Consider the following 22708-nt stretch of genomic DNA (forward strand, 5'->3'; position numbering starts at 1 on the left):
CTACCAAAAAGTAATGTACTGTTTGTATTCAGAAAGAAAATTATTATTTCAGTTTTCTTAAATTACATGCAAGGCCTTAGAACATATGTTGAAGAAAGGAATGATTAACACTGCAGTAATAGGGAAAAGTGGAATAAAACACAGGATGCGTTTATCGCTGGTGAGACACTAACCTAGCCTGTATAGCATTTGATTAGATAGGTTAATTCCAGGGGTGGGGGGAAGAAAAAAAAAAAAAAAAGAAAAAAAGTTGTAGAACTAACTTGTCTGGATTTCAGTAAAGTTTCAATATAGCTGGATATAGGAAAAAAAAATCAAAATAGAGATGGCATAGAGCAGCAGAAGAATATATAAACAAGTTAAGAACTAGTTTCCATTAGTCCATCCATCCAATAGGGATGGATGACGGTGAGCAGATTCAAGGTTTGGCCTCAGGCCATATCTTAGTTTAATTTATTGTCTTAACACATAGGTATCAAGAGTGCCGATGAAACTTGATTGCAATTAAATTATGGTACATAACCAGGCTTTTAGTAAAGAGCTCCTGCAGTCCACAGCTTCGGCCATAATGGTTTTACTTAAGAGACCATTCTCATCTCCTCTTCCTCAACTCTAGTTCTCAATGGACAGCAGTCAGTTTTACTCAGAGAAAACACTGGCCTTTTTTTAGTGAGATGCAGTACGCAAGGTGGCCAAACAGCATGTCTCCTCTCCTGACTGAGAAATTGAGACACAGCAGCTTTCTGGACAATAGTAGCTGCATGTGACTTTCATCATACCATTTGTTGTTACTCATTGAAAAAAAACACACTTCAGATTTTCCCATGTGTTAAAGCTCACTGAAATAATTGCTTTTTGTGTTAGTTTTAAAAAAAATATCCTGACATAAAAAATAGCCTGGAACTAACCTTAAAGGCCAATTCTTTAACTCCATCTAAAATCAGTTACCAGAAAATACAGTCTATGTCTAAAGAAAACTAATCTCAGAGAAATTATATTATGCTCTTCATTCATAGTAAGTTGGTTGAATCCTTCCCAAATGCAGGGTTCAACTCGTCTTTAAACTGTAGACTCAAGAGCAGAGGAAGGACTGCTAAGGACAATACTGGCTAGCAGGAAGTAAAGCTCAGCAATGGAAAAGAGGTCTCAAATAAAATTTAAATGAGATCAGTTGGAGAGATAAAGAGGCAGAAAAAGATCGTTCCAGAAATGGAGATTTGCAGAAAAAACTCTGTACCAGAGTAGACAACTATCTGGGAATGCAGCTGTTTGACATAACCTGGCAAAAGCAATTTCCTGAGGGATAGTTGCTTCCAGATCTTGAGCTCTGCATTAAGGCAGGGCACTTTCTGCTTGATGAGGATAAGATAAAGCACAATTTTGAAGAACGAGTTGTTTATAGTTCCTAGTCAGAAAAAAGGAATCATAATTGATTAGGTAACTTCTGGTCCTCTCAAAAGCAGTCTGCTGTGTCAGGAAACAACTCATGCCAAAGCAAGTCAAGCCCCTCAGTGACAGATGTAAAGCAAAAAGCAAAAGGCAATTTCTTCAGCGCACCAGAAATGCACCTGAGGACTGCAAGAGATTTATAGCAAAATCCATGCACTGACAACTCCTGTGCAATTTTATAACAATACGCTACTATAAGAGAGACTGCTAAAGAGCTGGGACTCAGACACTTGGCTACAGTGCTGCAAGTTTCTCACATACCTTTACTAACAACCCCTCCTGAGCCACTCAGAATGGTTTGTCTCATTCAGTTGCTGTTGATGGTAGCATTTAGTTACATTTCACCAGTACGCAAGTTGTGCAGTACAAGAAAAATACCAAAAGACACATATATAGATGACTTCACATCTCAAATGTTTTCCTGTACTGAATGAGTTCTTACCTACAAAACTACCTACAGAATTCTACAACAGGACCTTTCTCAGGAAAAGGAAAAAGAAATTCCCTTGTGTTTAAAGTTGAGAATGGCTGCTCTCTCCAGCCTTTTTCACATTCTTTATATTTGCCTCAAAATAAACCCTTAAAAATATTTCTTCATTAATTATATGAAATTCAATTATAAATGATTATGTGCCAGATGTTGGCTACAAACAAAATCCCTTAGAGACTACAGGAAAGACAGGCATGCATACTGAGTGCCACGTAGCTTTGATTGCTGTCTAAGTTCTCAGCTCCTGCTATAAAGTAATACTTTAATAAATTCAATGAGCACAAAAATGCCCAGGGAAGCAAAATAATCATAATTAGTTCAGTGCATACTTCAGCAGAATGACCTATTTTAAAAAGAGTTCTGCAAAGCAATTCTCATATTGAAAGGCAATTACACAGAGCAAAATAGAAATTGTATTTTTGAGATCCATGCAAAAATGCACCAGCAAGTATCCATGAAAAGGGATGTAAGACACTACAGAGGATAGTAGGGAATAGCACACATTTTCAATTTCTTCCAGACCTCTCTCCTTTCCATTTTATTCCTTTTTTTAAACAAGGAGAACTTAAACATCTAGAGCAACTATTAGCACTTTACTGACATGAGGCCTCCTGGCCACATCCTGAATTACTGGGACTAAGACTACTGACATTTTCATTCTGTTACATTAGTCTTGCTTGTTAGTACTTTTCCACTAGTAAAAATCTGTATTTTTTTTTCCATCCATCCTCTTTTAGATGGCCAGTTACCCAGCAAAAGGCATAGAGGAAAAGGCAAAGATTACTTTGGATATCAACGAACCCCAAGTGATAATGATTTTGATGTAGTCAGTCCTTTAGAGGGCAAAACACTTAAGGAGATGGAAGAACTCTAGAAAGACTTTTAATAGGAATTGCCCTTTCTAACCTCTAGAAAAATAGCCTGAAAAAGTAAATTTTTCATTATGCTGTGATCAGATGCTTTTACTAGCTTGCTGGTCTGTTCATCATCTCTACTTAGTACTATGAAACAAGGAGATACTTTCCATGTAAATAACTGTAAAGAGTCATAAATATTTTGTGTTCTTTAAATAGCATTAAAACCATCTTTGTCTTTAGAAGCCTCAACGCACATCATTAAGGTCTTGTTGAACCTCCCATGAGAGAACCACCAAGAGAGATAAAAATGTAAAAACTTGATCTATACAGATTCCAACCAAGGCTTTGCAGTTGCAGTGTTTTGCTACTGGCACTTTTGTATGGACATTCCCCAATCATTTTGCAAAGTAGGCTGCATAAGGAGCATGATTGGAAATATTTTTCCACAAACTGGCCATTCTTACAGTTGTTGTTACATTATATCTGCATGCTTTAAAAAGAAAAAAAGTAAGAAGCTCAAGTATTAAAAAACCAGCCAAATCAAGCATATAAAAATATCAGACTCACAACAACCAGAAACGCATCATTACAGCCCACTCTGTGATAGCCAGTTAATTTTACGGAACTGCAGGGTACTGCAATGCCTGCAAGACAATGACGAGTTAACAACTAGGTTGCATGGCGCATGGTTTGGCAGCACCTCACTTTCACAGTACCAAGACAGTAAGATGTATCCAAAATATTACAGTAGGTTTGTAGGAGAGAATATATCTATACATACACATCTATGTATATTATACATGCGTGTATGTAAGATGAGTGAATACAGTTGAGAAAGGTATTAATCTCTTGCACCTTCCATGACTGCTATGGGTAACATACCATGGAAATGAGGGAAGAAAGAACAAAATACATGCTTATAGATTTTTACCACTGGTAAAAATAAAGTCTTGAATAACAGGAAGACTGTAACAAGATTTTATGCACAAACAAGTGTTCCTATCATGTTGTCTCACAGAAATTGCTACCTCTATCTACAAAGCTTGTCCTGCTTGCTTTCCTAGAATCGCAGGATGACTGAGGTAGGAAAGGACCTCTGGAGATTGTCCACATCCAAACTGGAAGTAGAGTCACCTAGACTGGGTTGCCACGGGCTGTGTCCTGTGAAATTTTTAACATCTCCAAAGATGCGAGACTCCACAACCTCTCTGGGCAAGAGGAAATATCTTACACATGCAGCTGAAATACTGCATTACACTAACAGTATGTGATCCTACTCTTGTTCCCCAGCTCTTTGCCTGTCAATTACTTGAAATGAACAGTGTAGGGCAGGGAATCCCTCCTCAGGTGCTTTGTTATGATATCTAGCAAAATCAAAGCCCTGATCCAGAGTGGGCCATTGAGATCTTTGGATTTTAGTCCTCGAACTTGAAACGATACTTGGTTACTACCTACCAAATTATGATATTTAATCTGTACTTGCTGTATGCGAAACAAATTCATAACAGCCCAGTTTTGATAACAGAATCCAGTTCAAATACTTCATGCTATAACACGTGAATCAAAGCTTGAGATGAACACTACCCGTATTCTGAAAATTGAAAACAAAGATTCTTAAGATCTTCCAAGCAAAGAGAAGCAACTTTGGAGTAATACTGCACACTGTAGACTGACTTGCTGCAACAGTGAATTGTGATGAATTATCTGATGGATGGAATTTTATCAGTTACACACAATACAATAAAAACACTGGAATGATTCGTAACCTGCCAAATAAAGAGGAGTAACTCTAGCCAAAGCATCCCTTCCTTCTGCCAGCACCTATCACTAATTAATTTTCCTTTTTAAAATGGGAACAAATAGAAGTGATAAAATGGTTTCTGGTAAGCTGAGACTGAATTGATAAACTGTGGAAAAATCTATCACACAGATAACATGAAAACAGACAAAAACAGAAAGCTGAAGCAGAGGATACCAGGCAAAAATCTCTATGTAAAAAAAAAAAAAAGAAAAAAGAAAAGAAAGAAAACATAACAAATAAATGAAAAAAAATCTAAAACCCACTTAATAACAAGTTACAGAAAGCTGCCTTAACCATTGCTGCTGGATTCCCAACAAATGCTACACCCCAATGGCTTACATTCTCCATCTTACTCCAGTTCCATTGGGTTCTACAACAGTGCATGTTGCACAAAATCAGATTACCTTTGTATCTTCAGATACTCACAGATGGTCTAAACCAAACAACTAATTTAAGCCCAGTTGCAGTCTTCCTCTTGTAATACCTGTCAGCTGAGGACAGCACAGACAAGTTGAAATCTGTTGAAGAGTCCTTACAGAGCTCACTCCCAGGTGGTGAAAAGCATCCAAGAGTGGAGGTATTTTCTTGTTAAAAGATCTGCTCCTGCTACAGCTGCTTTAAGCCATCTGAAGTAAATTCAGGGTTATAGGAAAAGAAAGTATTTTATGAAACAAGACCTATGTTTCATCAGGCCTAAAATACACTCTCAGAGCAATAGTTCTCAGAGATCAGCACAGACAGTCCTGCCTGAGTAAATGGGAAAATTTTAAACAAAATTAGTGCCGTAAATTCTCATAGACACTTTGTTTCCAAAAGAGCAACTAAATTTCTAGCTTAAACTCAAATTTGTAGCAATTATTTTTGTGAAATATTGAATAAAACAGATCTTCTTTAAAAGAGTACTGTAAAACCTCAGATAAAGCATCCAGAAATTAAATTCTACTGATCTTCCACCAATGGTAATCTTTAAGATATGAATCAGTATGAAATGGTTAACTGCTGTATTTGAGCTCAGTAACACAAAAAATAAAAGGCGATAACTTTGAAACAAAAAGAGAAAGCACAAACTTTCTCAATCATTCACCTTGAATCAGTTTGTTATATTTCAAAAGCTAATGACTATGCAAGTTGGTGTTATGCACTTTTTATTGCATTAAGCACTGATGAATGGAAAATAATATTTTCAAAGCAGAAAAGAATATAGCCTGTGGATTGCCACGTGGCAGGTGAAAAATTTAAAGAGTATTGAAATGGTCCTTGAGTCACTTGAACTTAATGGGTGTGTTCCAGGTTAAAATCCAAGTAGAACTGGCATTGTTTTCTCAGAGTGCAGAATGTGACTACTTGAAATACTTAGACCTGACAGTGGTCAAATCACAGTAAAACACCTTCTGTAAGGAGCAGTGCGGTTCTGGCTGAAAGTATGTTATGCTCTCTCTTATTTCTACATAATAACCTTGAAGCTTCCAAAGGGTAAATCCACAATATTTTACTAACAAATCTAACAAAACCAATTACTGTTATTTCTCCATTCTTCTTCAATCACCATGTGCATAAGGATGCACTTGGAGAGCGAGTCAAACGAGCACTCAGGCTTGGCATTACCATTGAGCCCTACGGTAATGAGTTACAACGCAAACCACCCACGAGAACCAGCACAATGTGCTCAGGACCAGCCCACGTGGCCTAAACCAACAACTTTTACAGTCTGGCGGCCTGACAATGAAAATCAAATGAGTTAGTGAACATTCACCAGATGAGGTCCTTGGTATAAAAGGAAGAATACCAGAAAATGTTGCTTCACTGAAGGAAAAAAGTTAGTTTGGGCGACTGTCTAGTCTTTCTCTTCTTTTACTCCCCTGACCCCTTCAAACAGGGTCTGAATTCACGTTTCTAAAGTTTTCTCTGCTTGTCCTTTCCTTCAGTCAGCTCAACATCCTTGACAGACTCATAAGCATACACTACCCATACGTACTGCCAGGCTGCTTTCTGGCAGTGTCTTCGGGTTAAAAAAAGAAGAGAATTCAACATAGTTAAAATAAATGAAAATATATTTATAACTGAGAGGTAAAGTGTACATAGTTAATCTAAGCCTTAAGAGATCTTAGTTCTGCATAATTATAGGAAACTTTAACAGGTATCTATCAGTGTGGAGTGGAGATTGCAATTCTTTAAGATAATGCTTTTTGAAAACTAATTTCTACATGAGTAATTTTGAATAAGTAATTTCTCCTTTTCTGTTTTAGTTTTCTACTCTTAGAAGCTAAGCTACTAACAGGATTAACTGGCAAGTGCTATGATGAATTACTTAATATTCAACAAATACTATAGTCTTCTAGGATTATAATGATATACAGATGCTGGAAAAAACTATTTAAAGTCAAAGCTACATTTAGAAAGAAGCTGAGAAACTTTCAGCCTGAGAGAGAATACACAGATTTGTTTCTTGGACAATGGGTTGAACTAGTCACTGACATTTCAGGCATTACTGAATGATGGCCCATTTCAGGACTTCTCAGACGTCAGCAGTAAGGGCTACTTTCCACAACAGCACTCTGACTGCAGGAGATAAAAGACTGTTTATTCTTTTTTCACAGGGGAGGAAAACAATGACAAAAGCAGGAAGGCAGCAGTAATGCAGAAATCCGGAGGTGATGATAAAGGGTAGGGAGAAAGGAGAAAATTGTTCAAATAAATCCATTCTGGTCAAAACCAGGCAGGTGACAGCCAAGTATATATGACATTCAATTCGAGTGCAAATCATCGTTTTTCAATTCAGTAATTAAAGACAATTTTAGATTTAATTGGGTGATAAAAAGTGATTTGAAATACAAAACACAAACTGAAGTATTTCAAACCTTTAGAACACAAGCGCGTGTTGTTTTCCCGAGTGCTCTACACAACCCTCAAAACCCAGAAAGCACACTGTATTTGTTAAAAAGCGTTGCTGCTGCACTCTGTGAAGTACACTTCACGATACTGACATGTTACCGCTTCACTCTTGACATCCTGTGAGCAGTCAGAGCTAGCCAAAAAGCAAGCTGGTATAACCCCTGGCTTGGAGAAAATTTCAGTTGGCAACAAATAGCAAAAAACAGCACCTGAGAATAAGGCAGATCTTAAAATGAGAATTGCTTAACAGATTACAGTGAACTAATGTATAGATTTGAACATTAACTGTATGAGGAATAATTTAGTCGCACAAGCAATTGAAGAGAATTTTAACAGCATTTCTCTTTGAAAGAACTAGTTTTGCTGTTCAGTGGATTTAATTAATTAAAACCCCAACATTTAGAAGGGACTGAGCTAGCAGTGAGCACAAACACAAACCCACTGCCCCCTGAAGCCAGATCTCTCAGAATCTCATCTCTTAGGTAATGTTAACAGTATATCCCAATCACTTCCATTTCCAAAAAAAGTTTAATTAAGCAGGACACGGCTAAACAAATTGCCATTTATTTGTGGATCAAGCCGCCACCATTGGTGTCACATTGTCTTAGGCATTTCGTTACTAAGGCAAATATAGCAAGAGCTAACCTCTCCCTCCAAACCCTCCCATTTATCATTATCATTTTGTTGGTGAACAGATCTCTTCCATCACTCTTCACTGCTCCAATTTTCACACCATCATCAAGTCCTCCTGTTTTTCACTTTAGTAAATCTTTAAAACAGGAGTAAATCAGTGAAGACCTTGGACACAGCAGCATAACAACTTGTTCCTTTAGAAAACCCTAATTTTAGACATGGTCTTTTAATAGCTCTTATTAGCCAATAAAAGGTAACTGCATTCAGATAACACATTAGACTTCTGCAAAGAGCATGTCTTCATGGTCACATTAACAGAACATGGAGTCTGCACTTGGGACAAGTCTTTACACAGAAACTCCAAAGTACAAGACATGCCGCAACTCACAGGAGGAAGCACATCAGTCTCAAGCCACAAGAATAAACTTCCTTGTCTTTCTTCACACATTCTTCAGTAATTTAGATTAATAAGGTTGGCTTCTGTATAGAAACAGTAAATCAGATTCCGGAATAAGTACTTAAAGAGAGTTACGGCCAAAAAGTTGTACTGAAAATAGTAAAGCTTCAAGTTCCATTTTTCATCCTTCTTACCAGAGTGATGTTTCATCATTAAAAGGATGAATTACAAAAGCAGAAATCTTGCCTATTTCCAATAAACCATTCTCGTACATACAAATATAAACAAACACCTTATTTAGATTTTGTTCTTCTCTGGACAGCTACAAATAATATCTCAAATCAAAGATCCAGATTTCTAAACCACTAGCATCAGGAAATTTTACTGAGTGGCAGATGTCACTCATTCTAAAATTTTAATTAAAAGAAAAAAAATCCTTCAAAACTGATTTCAGGTTCAACTATTAGTTCTTCAAAACCAACTAATTTTACTTGGAGAGGTAGGGCTAGATACATGTGCTACATGCTAGAACTTGTGCCATCCTTAAATCTTATTTCCTTTTTGTTGCATTTTATATATAAAGTTATTATGATCTATACTCGGTATTTGACCCAAAAAAGAAATTCAACAGAGCTTATTAAATAAATCTAAGCTCTAAGGTAACTGTTAGGTTGAAACAGTAGCATTTTATACTGCTTTCTAAGCATTGCTAGAAAGCCATATCAAATAATTTGAAAATATCAAATTAATCACAGAAAATAAGGTATTTTTTCACAGAACTCTGGTTCATTAACTGATTGTCATCTTAGAATTGTGAATACAAATATTAAGTTAATGTTTCAGTTGTTGTTATAGAGGCTAGTACCTCCACAGTGCTGTTGCTATGGTTCCCCTGCTACTGAGATCCTATCTCTTTCTAATAAATAGGTAAATATACACAAACAAAGTGTTGAAATGTACAGATATTCATCTATACACACAGGCAAGAGTAAACACTGCAAACTTCCTCCTCAACATACTTTTTGTCATAGTCAAAAGATCAAGAAGGATACAGAATCTTGTACTTTTTCCCCACATGGAACTATATAGACAAATGTTTTTATAGCATACATCTTTAATATTTGTATTTCAGCAGCATATGTCTCTCAGCATCTATTCAAAACAACACTGTAGTACAGAAAAGCTCTAGACTAACAGAGAAAGCTTTTAAAAACAGAATTTTAAATTATAAGAATGCTTAAAAAGGACCGACCAATCGAATGAAATGAATAGTTATCCTCCAGTTTGTGCTCAAATTGAAAAGCTCATAAAAAGGGAACTTGGATTGGAAGCACCGTATTTTTCATTTCACGTGCCTCTTAAGGCAGCAAATTGCTCAGTCATTCTGAGCACTGTGTGTTTACAAACTATTTATTCAAAGGTGGAATCAGAGGAGGGGCAAAAAGATACCTAGAAAAACATAATTTTCACTGAGCTGCACTGCTTAGGTCAACTGCCTGCTTCTTCAGAAAAAGGAACCTTTTGGCATTTGTCAGTAGGCTCAAATATCTTGAAATGCTGAAAAGGTGAAACAAAAAACTTACCCTGTGCTGCATTCCTATCTGATCTTTTGTCTCATATGTTCCTCTCAGGGATGCACAAGAAATTTCTCTGAATAATTCATAAGCACCTAGGCAGAAACCAGCTTCTACTTCTGAATAAAAAGACTGGGTAAGAAGCTGACTGCAGCTGTTCTACTCTGCTCTATCTGGAAGAAAACTGGATTAAAAAAAGAAAGTAATTTTCCTAATATAGTAAGCATAGGTTGTATACATGTATACATGTATGTATATATGCAGTATATAAACAAACTTACACATTTATGCTGTGGAAGGCACCTTTGTACTTAAAGCTACACATTCCTTTGAGGGCAAGACTGATTCTCTGCCTTTCAAAAATCCAAAAAATCACACAGCATGAAGGTAAATCAATCAACATGTAGAATTCAATTTTTAGTTTGTAATTAGATAGCAGAATGACAGGTGTTTCCTCTAGACTACAGTATCCAACTCTTCTCTTGCCACGAGCCACCTTCATTTCCCACCAGCACTGAATATTAGGCAGATGCAAATTATTTCTTTTCTGCAGTCTCTGCTAGGACTGAAATAGTGTTATTGCCTGCAGATCTTTTTTATGTCCCAACACACAAGAATAGAGAATAAAAAGCCAGAAAAAGATTGTTTCCAAAGCTATTTGGCTAATAAGAATATGGATTCAAAACTCCTAAGCTAGGGCTTACCCACACCATGTTAAGATTTCACAATACAGTATCCTAAGATGAGACGAAAGTACTTATGAACATGGACTCAAGACTTACCAGCCTCTGCATGCTTTTCACATGGGTAGGACTAATAGATAAGGCCTCTTCATACCAGCGTTTGGCTTCATCGATATTTCCACGAAGTTCAGCCACCTGACCTCTCATGTAGAGAACATAGTGCGACATTGGAAAGAGATTAGCTGCTTCCTGGGTACACGCTGTGGCCTCAGCTGGTTTCCCAATTCCTATGTAGACTTCAGCTGTGGAAGGAATGTGAGGATCAATGAATGATTCTTGCTTCATCATATCATGATGAGATGTTGTCACATGCTGTATTTGCAAACAGTGTCATGCTAAGCAAAGGCGATTTTCCTCAAAATATTCTGCAGTTCAAGAGAAATAATTACATAAATTATTTTAAATTAATTATTCTGCTAGGAAAGTTGCTTTTCTCAATGTAATATGAGTTGAAACCTCTAAATGGCTATTTTCAACACCAGAAAACTCTTTATAGTTTGTTATTTTTAACAGAAATGGTTTTTTTTTTTTTCATTTTGGTTTTATTTTTAAGATGTTAGCACACCAGTATTCCAGTACTGTTTAAGAACAGAAAACCCAACACAAAACAGCACACAGAGATCCTTACAGTAGGTAAAAGAATACAACTAATTATGGGGTTTTCTGAAGGTTACATGCCAGCCGTTAAGGAAGCAGTAGCAATTGCTCCAGTCACCAATCACTAAATATTAAGCCTGGTTCTAAGTTTCCTACATCAGAGCATTTTAAAGGAAATATAACGTTATTTGATAAAAAAAGTTTCCTAGTTAAGTTAGGAGAACATGTGAAATGCTTAATACCATTCTGATTCAACAAAATTTGTTCATATTTCCAAGACACACTCCAGAAGGTAAGAACATTTAACTCTGTAGCTTAAAAAAACCCAACAAACCAGCGGATATATTTAATTTCAGATAAATCACTCCTGATGAAGGCAGCTGAGTACCCTGACACACACCTGTCTAAATCAGATTGACTACAGGGAAAAAAAAAGTTTGTTCAGTAAGTGATTAATAACTAACAATAGAAGTATTTGCCTTCGATAGCTCTTACCACACTCTTCAACTCTGCCATTTCACTACCCTGCTGCATTATCTTAATCTCTTGCCGAAAAAGTGGGAGAAGAGAGGAATAAAGAGATACCAAATGCAAGAAAAAGATATTAAAGGTTCTGGGATGAGTTATCTATTTCTTTTATGTTGGTATAGATCCTAGAAAAACTGAGCCTCAAAGTAATTGTATAACTGCATTCTGTTGTATCACACATACAAGAGTTGTAGATGCCCCATCCCTGGCAGTGTTCAAGGCCAGGTTGGATGAAGCTTTGAGCAACCTGGTGTAGTGGGGGGGGTGTCCCTGCCCATGGCAGGGGGGTTTGAACTAGATGATGTTTAAGGTCCCTTCCAACCCCAACCATTCTATGATTCTATAACTGCATTCTATTGTATCACACAGTATAAGAATCTTATAGATTAAGGTTTAAATCAAAATGCTTCATCAAAACAGCAAAGTGATCTATTGATGTTCAAGACATGGTTCTGACTGTACAGGACAGGCCACCCATCTTGGTTTAAAGGCTGTCAGATCAGGATCTCGCACTACAGCAGAGGATTTGGGATTACGCCTAAAACTCCGAATAGGACTGATGTTTGGGTGCCTTTAAAGGAGCATTATTCTGAGATAACTGCATCAAACAGACTTAATAGTATCCCTAACTAGTCAACTTCAGTACAGCAGAGTGTATAAACCTTAATTTACAGGTGATACCTGCTATGAATATTCATAATTATTTTCATCAAAATCAATTTATAACAATGACTAACAAAAACTGGACTTTCAGTAGCAGTTGATGATTAAGCACAATTTAAAGGTCCTACTCATTTTCCTTTTTTTTTAGACTAATTTTTGTAGAGTTGCTAGAGGAAATTCTTTTCTTCCTCTAGGGCCAGATCCCATTGATGGGAGAACAGATGTTTTTTTACCAGAAGAGCATTATTTTGCTCCTCAGTTGACTCAGTGATTTCACCGAACACATTCTACCTAACATAAATAGTATGTCCATGTGGATGTATGGATTAATGTAGCATAGTTTTAGAAACTAACGAAATGCTTTTGATAGAAAAAAGTCTCATTCACATGAAGAACTAACACATGAAACTGCAGACCTAGCAACACTTCCCCCCACCTCATCCCTAAAAGAACCACCTCACCTAGTCAGAGATGGTACTGTATAACTGAAGAATAGCAAAGCTGGAAGATAATGAAGGGATAAAATTTCGAACTCAAACTCCAAATTTGGGAGAAATTAAATTTTTCTAGATTTTTACTAACTTGGTAGAATCCAAAAAGCAAATTGTAGCCATAACTTGAGAGCTGGACATACAGCATAAAGTGTGAATTGTACTGAGAGGTTCAGGGTTTTTTTTTAAAAAAACACCTAAAGTATGTTGGAAAAGCTTTGAGTACTTTATTCTTGAGTGTTTTTCAATACCACTACGTGAGAAACAAGGCTTTACTGAGCAAAAAATACATTACATAGTTAAATGCTAACCATTTGAGCTCTCCTGGTTTTATTGTCTCTTATCATAGAATCATAGAATGGTTAGAGCTGGAAGCGACCTGAAAGATCATCTAGTTCCAACCCCCCTGCCATGGGCAGGGACAACCTCCACTACACCAGGTAGTGTGTGGAGGCCTCATCCAACCTGGCCGTGAACACTTCCAGGGATGGGGCATCTACAACTCCTCTGGGCAACCTGTTCCAGTGCCTCACCACCATCTGAGTGAAAAATTTCTTCCTTATATCTAACCTAAATCTGCCCTCTTTCAGTTTAAAGCCATTGCCCCTTGTCCTATCACCACATGCCCTTGTAAAAAGTCCCTCTCCAGCTTTCCTGTAGGCCCCCTTGAGGTACTGGAAAGCTGCTATAAGATCACCCCAGAGCCTTCTCTTCTCCAGGCTGAACAGCCTCAACTCTCTCAGCCTGTCTTCATAGCAGAGGTGTTCCAGCCCTCGGATCTTCTCCAGCATCGTCAGACTTGAAACAGTTTTAAATACACACTCCCAAGTTGCTTTGAAAAAAGACAATTAGGAAAAATAGAATTTACACAGACTGTAAAAGGTACTAAGTCAAAGCTATAATTATTAGCAAATAATAGGCAGAAACTAAAAATTACTTAAGTAGATGATTATCTGCTATCACAATAATTCTATAGTGAAAAATAAGCGGAGATTGGCTAATTTAACATCCTGCAGTTGAAATTCTGTATTCCTTGAGGGGAAACGAGTATGTATGGTAGCAATGGCTTTTAACACCAGCCAGCAGAGGCTGCAATATCGCTTATAAATGTCTTATGTTACTTAAGAGATACTAAATCTTGCTGTCCTGCTTACTAAATGCAGCAGAGAAACTTGACAGTTATTAACAGATCTTCCTAACAGTATTAAATTTAAACAATATAATTCCTTATTATTACAGAGTTCTTTTAAAAATACCTTATTTGCTCTACCAGAAGTTATGCGACCCCAACAGAACATACTGCAGGCTTTTTGGAAAACTATGAAAGAATGAATAGAAAGTTGAGCTTGTGGTGAAGTGCTAAACATGAAAGTTCATTCAAGAAATTTCTGAAACTGAAGGAGAGCAGTTCATTCTGAGATAATGACTTCAAAATGAATTAAAATGTTAAAAAACCAACATGGCAAATTCAAATAAATCAGTTGTGGAAAACTGACAAGCTGTCTGTAGTGCCAGCAGACTCCGGAGGAAAATCTCAGAGAGAAGCAGCAGTTGCAAGAGATACCAGGTGCCAAGTCTGATGTGCTCTTTCTTCTCAATGTCTCCACCTAGAGAACGCCAAGAATGCCTTCTGGCTCAAAGCCTTCCAACGCTTTCTCTTGCATTTTATTCAGAAATCAATCTATTTGCCAATCAAACTGCATAGCAATATTGAGTTCAGTCTTGACACATTTCTCAAAGGACCATTAACTATTTAGGACAGGTCTGGTTTTTAACAGTGAGTTACTGGAGAGCGTACTAATTGCAAAAGTCATTTTGTTTCACATTCAAAATAAGCCTGTTTTTCCACCTTTACGCTGAAATGAAAGGCTAAAATAGTCCATTAATAAACACAAGATGAAAAATTAAAAGCTAGTTACTGTGTGCAAAATCAACTTTCGGACTGAATGCCATGCTCATTTATACTAATGAGAGCTGGAATGATGCTGTATATCCATAAGAACAAACATTTTCTCTCTTTTTCATATCGTCTGTATTAGTTTGGGTAAATATATTCCACTCAGTTTTGCATGTATTAGAACTTATTTACACAAATTTTCCATGTGTTTATAATCTAACAGGAAGAATAATTCACAATTTTTGTATTTTAAGATTTAAAGCTTGTTAAAGATTTTTTTTCCCCTTCCACTAAGAAGTAAAACACTGCAAAATCATACAGGGAGTCAAAAAGTTAAATGTGGCATGAATCTCAAAACGGAAGCAATTTCCCAATGGTAAATCTTCACTTTTATTTAAAGAACGTGCTGTAAGGCGTTAAGTAATTTTATCACTGTCTTCTATGCAAGTAACCCATATATACTGATGAAGATACATTCCAGAATACCTGCTTTGTATTGTGCTTCTGGGAGAAAACTTTGTTCTAAATGTTCCTACAGTAAATAAATGATTAAATAAATAAATAAATAAATAAATAAAATCTTTCTCAAGGCTCAGGGCATTTACTGTAGCAGGACAAGTAGCTGAACAGCAGTATACCTAAACACTCTGAAATACAGCACAGATCACCAGCATGAAGTATCAAGAAAAGGATCATTCTAAAGTGGAGAAGAAGTAGACTTGAGGCTGCGGTACCTTCTCTGAAGGCAGACAGAACCTCTCATCTCTTGTTTTTTTCTTTCATTGTTCCCCATACACAAAGAGTCAAAGCACTCTTCATGTTTTGGTGTGTCCTTCCCCTGCATCTTTAGCACTTTAGTTCATTCTCCAACCCAACTCTCTCCTACTTCCTATCCATGCTCCCCCTGCTGGGAATCCAGACTATGGCCCTACAGACCACACTTGCTGAGACCGATATTTAAGAGTAGAAAGTGGACTGTGCAGCAGATTGCAGCAGCCGACCACCAATGTGTATGGCAAGTCTGAATAATGTTGTGAATCCTTTTTTTTCCACATATGCAGTTAGTTATTTTCAATGATAAAGATTTTCTAGTCGCAGGAACTCTATTAATAATCTTACAAAATCATCTTCCAGCCAATGGAATTAAGGCATCTAAATTTCCAAATACTAAGATACTCAAAGTACTTCAGAATCTAAATTCTTCACGGATAAGGAGAGTGTGTTACCTTCGTTCTACAGAAGATATGACTCCACTGATAATGGCTGCATATAAAGCTACTCCTTTATCTTACATAAATGATCTCCACACCAAGCAACTTAATGTGCTTTTATTTCTTTTACTTGCTTCAGTGCCACACACATCTGGAAGAAGTTTGATCTGATAAGCGATAACAGATTTTGAATGAAACCAACAGATTTTTGCAAGTCCTTAGGCTAGCAAGAAAAGGGAGGGGAAAGAACAAGAAAGAATTTTACTTTTGTAGTACCTGCGTGAAGCCATATTTGAGCCAGAGTCATCCAAGGATGCAGGGGACCTTGTTTAGGGGCACTGCTTTGCAGAGATGAAGCAACCTCAGACAGTGCTTGCTCCACCCTGGAAGCTGCTATTGATGTAGCATGGACTGAACCTGTAGAAGTAATAAAACAAAAATCACCATCATAGAAAGAATGAAGGCCATACACGTCGCATGAAACATTTAATCGTAACCCTTTTCATAAAAGGTTTTATCTCAAACTCAAGATTTAATTTACATGTACCATTTTGGAGAAGTTTTTTGAACTGTCAGGTTAATTTTCCTTGTTATGAAAGCTTTAATACTGGTCTGAAAGACCATATAAAAAACAGACTGAACATTGGTAACCATACCTGACAATTTTTGGGTTGCTATTATGAATACTTTCTATTAAACTCGACACGTCTTTTCTGGCAACGTAGGCTCCAAAACCATATTTGTGATGGTATCGTACACTGTAATCTTCAGGTACTGCATGCACTTTGATGTTAGTAATTGCTATGTCTTTCCACAGAGTGCAATTAGAGGACTATTTTGAGACTAATAACAGTACAAAAAAGAACTAAAATATACAAGATGATCACAACACACCTGATCACAAATACACAATTAAACTGCACTGAATGTAAACCTTAGCTAATCAAGAATGCTGAGTTAAAACACCTTATGACAAAAAGTCCCTTGCATAAAGAACATTCCTAAGGTATACTATGTAAAGGATACTTCTCCCAAAATGAAGCATTTACAAGTGAGATTAGAATCTCATTGGCAAATACTACCCTTTTCAAAAAAAAATTAAAAAAAAAAATAAAAAAGGTTCTATGATTAGAGAATTTCTAATGGCAACTGTACTTTGGATAGCCAGTTACTGACAGAGTATTTAGTCACGATGTATTTTTTTTCATATCAAGACCGTGAATATTTTAAGCTACACTACTTCTTGTCATCTAAGCTTCAGCGTATCTCTAGCTGGTTTATAACTACAAAGTACAAAATCTCCGACTGACTAGGTCTGACTAATAACTAATGATAGTGAAATATCTTCTAAGCCTATCGGCATATCTGTAATGGTCAACAATGGCAGGTACCATTCAATACCAAAGAATGGAATCCTCTACAGGTTGAACTTCACCCCACAAGCTCATTCTCATCACTAGCAGTTAAGAAATAAAAGAAACCTTCGCTCTCAATATTACAGGTTTTCTAAGAATTGTAACAAGAAGAGGTTTGCCACAGAAAACATACATTCTTAAGTGTGACAAGATAAATCAGCAAACCAGAAAAGCAGAAGAAATTCCTAGTACACAGATCAGTGGGAAGAAGTTTGCCTGAAAGTGTGCATCACGTTTCCCTTAACTGACAGAAACAAGGGAAAAGCAGTACAGGACATAATTAGTATTTCATATGTCATTATGAACAAGGAATTGCCCTGAAGATCTGAAACAGGCCATGGAGTTTGCTTTCCTTTACTGGCTGATGAAACAACTCAAACTCCAGCCTGCAGAGTTAAACATTCGCTAAAGTCTGTGTGTCTTATCTTTAAGGCTTAGCTTCTGAAGAAATATAAAAGGGAAATCTAAGCAAGAAGCATGTGGAGTGTATTCCATGAAAAATACCAGCAAAGGTACCATAAATAAGCACTAGTCACCAGTAATCCTTTTCTTGTTTGACATCCGTTTCTGTACACGCACCTCACTGCAGCCTGTCACTTGTCAGCCTTCCAGGGACTAAGAGTGAAAGAGCCTCCTCATCTCTCCAGAAGAATTTGCAAAGAAAAGGTGTGATTCACTGACACTAAGGATATTATCTAGTCCCTTCCTCTGAAAAGCAAGTATTCAATTTAGTATTAAGAAGGGCCCATACTTTCTGTTATTTAAAGCAAGGACTCTGGCTGCTAGCCAGGCCACAAGTAATTTCGTATAGAAAGCATGCTGCTAGATTTTAAGCCTCTAGTACTCAACCATATGGTAATATATTATTAAAACTTTTTGTACATCAATTTCTTGATAAAAAAAGAACTACACTGTGATAAAATTCTTATGAGTTGCAGTGCCACCTATATTAAAAGTTAAAATGGAGAAGATAGTGAGTGCTTCCTAGGGTAATTAACTCCTATCTGGAGCTTTATTCTGAGTGTTAGAAAAAAGAGAAAACTTAAAAAAGAAATTATTTCTAGAAATTTTTTTCAAAGTGCCATTATCCAAATTCCTTCTATTTCCTGTTTAGGAAAAAGGTCTCTCAACACATTGCAGCAGTTAGTTCTCCGAAGAAAACACACACATATGCAAAGTAATAGTCTTCAAGTGTCCTTACTTCAATCAAACTACTAGAAAATTGTTACCTCCTATCTCGCACTAAATTAATACAAGTGACATAAAAAGTATTCTAAATTAATTATGAATATTAACAATCTAAAACTCAATGTGGACCAAGTAACTTAACTGTTTTAGAAACTCAGATTGGCAATTATTCAACATAATCAACTAAATATAAGCTGCCTCTAAATGACATCTCAAATAAGCAGATTCTTGCGGTTTAAGTTTTAAGACCAATGTTAAGCAGCATACAAAGAAACTTCTTGTTATCTTCTGCAGGGCTGTTTGGAAATCCCAGCCTTTGAAATCCCTTCATGCTTCATTCTTATTTAAAATGTAGAGAACTTAATGATACTGCAAAACAGCACATGAGCATTGATTGGGCTTTATTTGTTTGGTTTTGTTTCTTTAAAAGCCCTCCTTGCAGTGGCTATTGAAAGAGCTATCAAGCTCAGGGCTATATAGTTTCCAAAAGGAGGAGGGATGACCTCTAGCATAGCCTTCCATATCTAATCAGCACAGCCACTGTATCCTTTACCACACTTTTAGATCTTTTCTATTATTTCTTTTCTTTTTCTTTTTTTTTAAAAAAAAACAACAACAAAAACCCAAAACCAACCAACCAAAAAAAACCCCCAACAAAACCAAAACAAAAACCACAACAGTAGTCTTTTGACACTGCCTAATCAGGCAACTTTCAGGTACAGCTCTAACCCATAAATCTCTAAATGCTGCTTTAGCATTGCCACAATTGGCTGTCATCTGACTCATTTCTGGCTCCTTCTATTGAAGTACAATTAATAAGCTCCCATTTTGCAGACAACAAGATCATTTAAACATCCTGTGTATCAAAAAGCTTTTTCTAACCTTCCTCCAAACTTTAGTCAACCCTTTTCTTATTCGAACTAACTTATCTGAACTATTTGTTCCTTGTTTTAACCCAGAGGGTCCCCTAGATTCAGATCTTTATAGCCACACTACAATTGTAAAGTGTACAGTAATTTCAACTACAACTGGTAAAGATACATCATGGTTTGTGAGAAACTGAGGACAAAGAGTGGATCTTAAAGCCTGCTCGAGGCCTCACAGATCCATCTGCTCGAGGCCTCACAGATCCTATGTGGCCAGTTACTCACTGGGTGGCTCCCTGTTGGTTTTGTCATAAGCTCTACTCTCTCTTCCCAGCCTTATCTGTATTCTTCTTTCTTTGGTCTATATTTGGTACCCTCGGCCAAACACAAAAATACCCTCGCATTCAGTATTACAATTCATTCAGTTGCAGCTTTCTTCAAACGTTCACATAGAGTAGCAGTAATTTCTGGTTTAAAATTTTACCATATCTTTCCCACACACAAATATCCTTGCTCTTCCCAGGTAACTTCTAGACCTGCTGTTATAGCGTGACACTTAAGAATCAAGAGACAATTCCCTCGAAATATCACAAGTAGCAAAGAGTATTTATTTTGAAATATAAAAGCATGAGGTCTGGAAAAGTAATATATCATCAAAACGCATCCTGGCTACTCACTTTCATTTGTTTAGTTTTGTTCTGAAGCTTGTTTATACAAGAAAGGCCAAGTGCAAAACAGGGACTGTCTTTGCAAGATCTAGAATTCACTACTTAAGTTACTTATTGATTAACATCCGGAATCACAATCACATTGCACACTGCAAAGTGTGACAGAAGGTCTTAATCATGACAAAATATTTCTAAACCAAAAAGGTATAACCTCCCACTCGAGTTTCCAATAATGACATTTGTCCAGAATGTAATTTACAGAGTTTCTACTCACCGTACTAACATAGTATCTGGAACAATCATGGTTATATCAATGTTTCAATTCAATCTCAAATAGAAAACCTGTCAACAGCCTTGCACAAATACAATTTAACCAAGAAGTTAAGTCATCTCACAGAAACCTTTCTTTTCTAAGTCACACCTACAGTTCAACTTCTGTGAACAACAAAGTGCTCAATTTATTCTCTTCAGGCTTTTCTTAAGATAAATATTACAGGACAGTCTACATGAAATCCATCTTTTAAATACGATTTATAAGTCATCCTGTGTAAATAAGCATGTTATGACTTCTGTGTTTCCCTTGGTCATTTCCCAGTAAATTCTTCACAATGTAGCCTAATGGACATGAACTAAGACAGACATGGACTTTCTCAGCACTTAGCTGGCATGCAGGCTTGGAGAAAAATAAAATCACTGCTATGTACATCTGATTTTCCTTCTGAAAATGAGTAAAAGAATGGACTGTCATCCTTCATGAAACATGTTCTTATCAACTGACAAAAACACTGTAACAGGATTTCTTTTTATGCCATAAAAGAGAATATTACTAAACAGTTTTACATTCATTATGTTTTCAATGTTTCAACATTTACATTAAGAAAAAAATGCTTTAACAGTAAATGCTCGTGCAGGAGAAAAGAGGAAAAATCCCATGACTTTCAACTTTACGTGCACACAAAGCTGGCAGTAAGAACATTAGTGGTGTGACATACAAAGAACTCTGTGCTAAAAAAGCAAAAGCATGACACAAAGAGGCAGTACCTTCTGCAGGACTAACGCATCACTGAAGTGATGTATTTGATAATAACATTTTTTCCTGTAACATTCATTAAGTGTCTGAGACACCTTTCACAATCACAAATTACAAAGCTAGCTTATCTTCTGGTACAAAGTTACGCACGGTGATATTCGTAGTCAGGTATGCATAATATCATTCATAGAGCATCTTCTAAGCTCTCTGAAAAAGATTTTCCGTGCTTAATCACTGTCAAATATGCCAGTTTATGAATTTTCTTACTTTTACCTTCTCCACCAAACTGGTCTCCTGTACTAGCTCATAAAAATCTATGAAAAAGTCAAGTAATCAATGAAAAAAAAATTCCCATAAATTACTCTTCAAGGTTAAACACAGAGCTTTATAATGTAATTGGTTAGAGAAAAAGAACATTATTTCACACCCTGGTTAAAACAGTAGTTATTTTTATTGATCTATACTATTCATTTGCTATTAGCTTATTTTCATCATTTTATTACTTTAAAGTGTACTCTTCAGAGATTTATTATAGAAGCAAAATTTGTACCACAAGAGGAAGTAGTAGTTTATTATGACTCATGACAGCAGTTGCAATGTTGCATTCTGGACCAACGTACTCCTTAGGAACAGCAGCAGCATAAAATCTTCTCTAATACAACATAGTGGCAGCTGGCCATTATGTTACACAAGACCTTGCCAATATATCTTTGTTTGCAGTCCTCTAGAAATGAATACTGCCTCTTTAATTATTAAATGCAAGTGTTAGTTGAGTGCATTCAGATAGTGTAAGATTATAGCCCTTGGGGTGACTGAATGGGCAAAGAGCATCAGCCTTGCTTTACATGCTATCAAAATTCCACTACTGACGGACAAAACATGTACGTTTCATGGTAAAGGAAATGGTGATTTAAGTCCTTAAGAAATGAATAGAACTGCACAGTGAATACTACTTACAAACTGAAAAAAGGGAGTAAAAACCATGAAAGTAAGCATCTGATGGATTGCCTTTGAACAGATCAAACCACAAATTAAAATCCGAAAGAGAAAAAAAAATTTAAAATCAATAAATATATAAACCAAGAACTCCCAAGAAAGCCAGAGGATTTCTGATAATCTTCAAACTGTAAATCAAGTTTACAGGGTTTCAAAAGACAAAAAAATAAAATAAGAGGATTACTATTTAAAATAAATATTTTCATAAGAATCTTCGCTACACCTCTAAAATCATGTTCCTGTTCAACAGATATCGGAAGTCAAGTCAATAATACAAAGTGCCTTTGTGTCTTTCACTAGGGAAAAAAAACCACGAACTGAG

At 36.5% G+C, this 22708-nt stretch overlaps 1 protein-coding gene across 3 annotated transcripts in view; it reads right to left on the reverse strand.

Annotated features, from left to right (window-relative positions):
* TTC7B (tetratricopeptide repeat domain 7B) overlaps nt 1–22708 on the reverse strand; it is a 146797-nt gene that overhangs the window by 20340 nt on the left and 103749 nt on the right. For 2 of the 3 annotated variants that reach the window (XM_086612888.1, XM_086612887.1), the window contains 3 exons: nt 22348–22398; nt 16500–16640; nt 10876–11078 (listed from right to left, as the gene is read on the reverse strand). In XM_086612888.1, coding sequence (XP_086469014.1) covers nt 10876–11078; nt 16500–16640; nt 22348–22398 — 395 coding nt within the window. The remainder of the gene's footprint in view (nt 1–10875; nt 11079–16499; nt 16641–22347; nt 22399–22708) is intronic. The other variant, XM_086612889.1, reaches the window with a different exon arrangement.

Source organism: Tauraco erythrolophus, chromosome 6 (genome assembly GCF_009769465.1).
Source record: "Tauraco erythrolophus isolate bTauEry1 chromosome 6, bTauEry1.pri, whole genome shotgun sequence".
NCBI classification, from domain to species: domain Eukaryota; kingdom Metazoa; phylum Chordata; class Aves; order Musophagiformes; family Musophagidae; genus Tauraco; species Tauraco erythrolophus.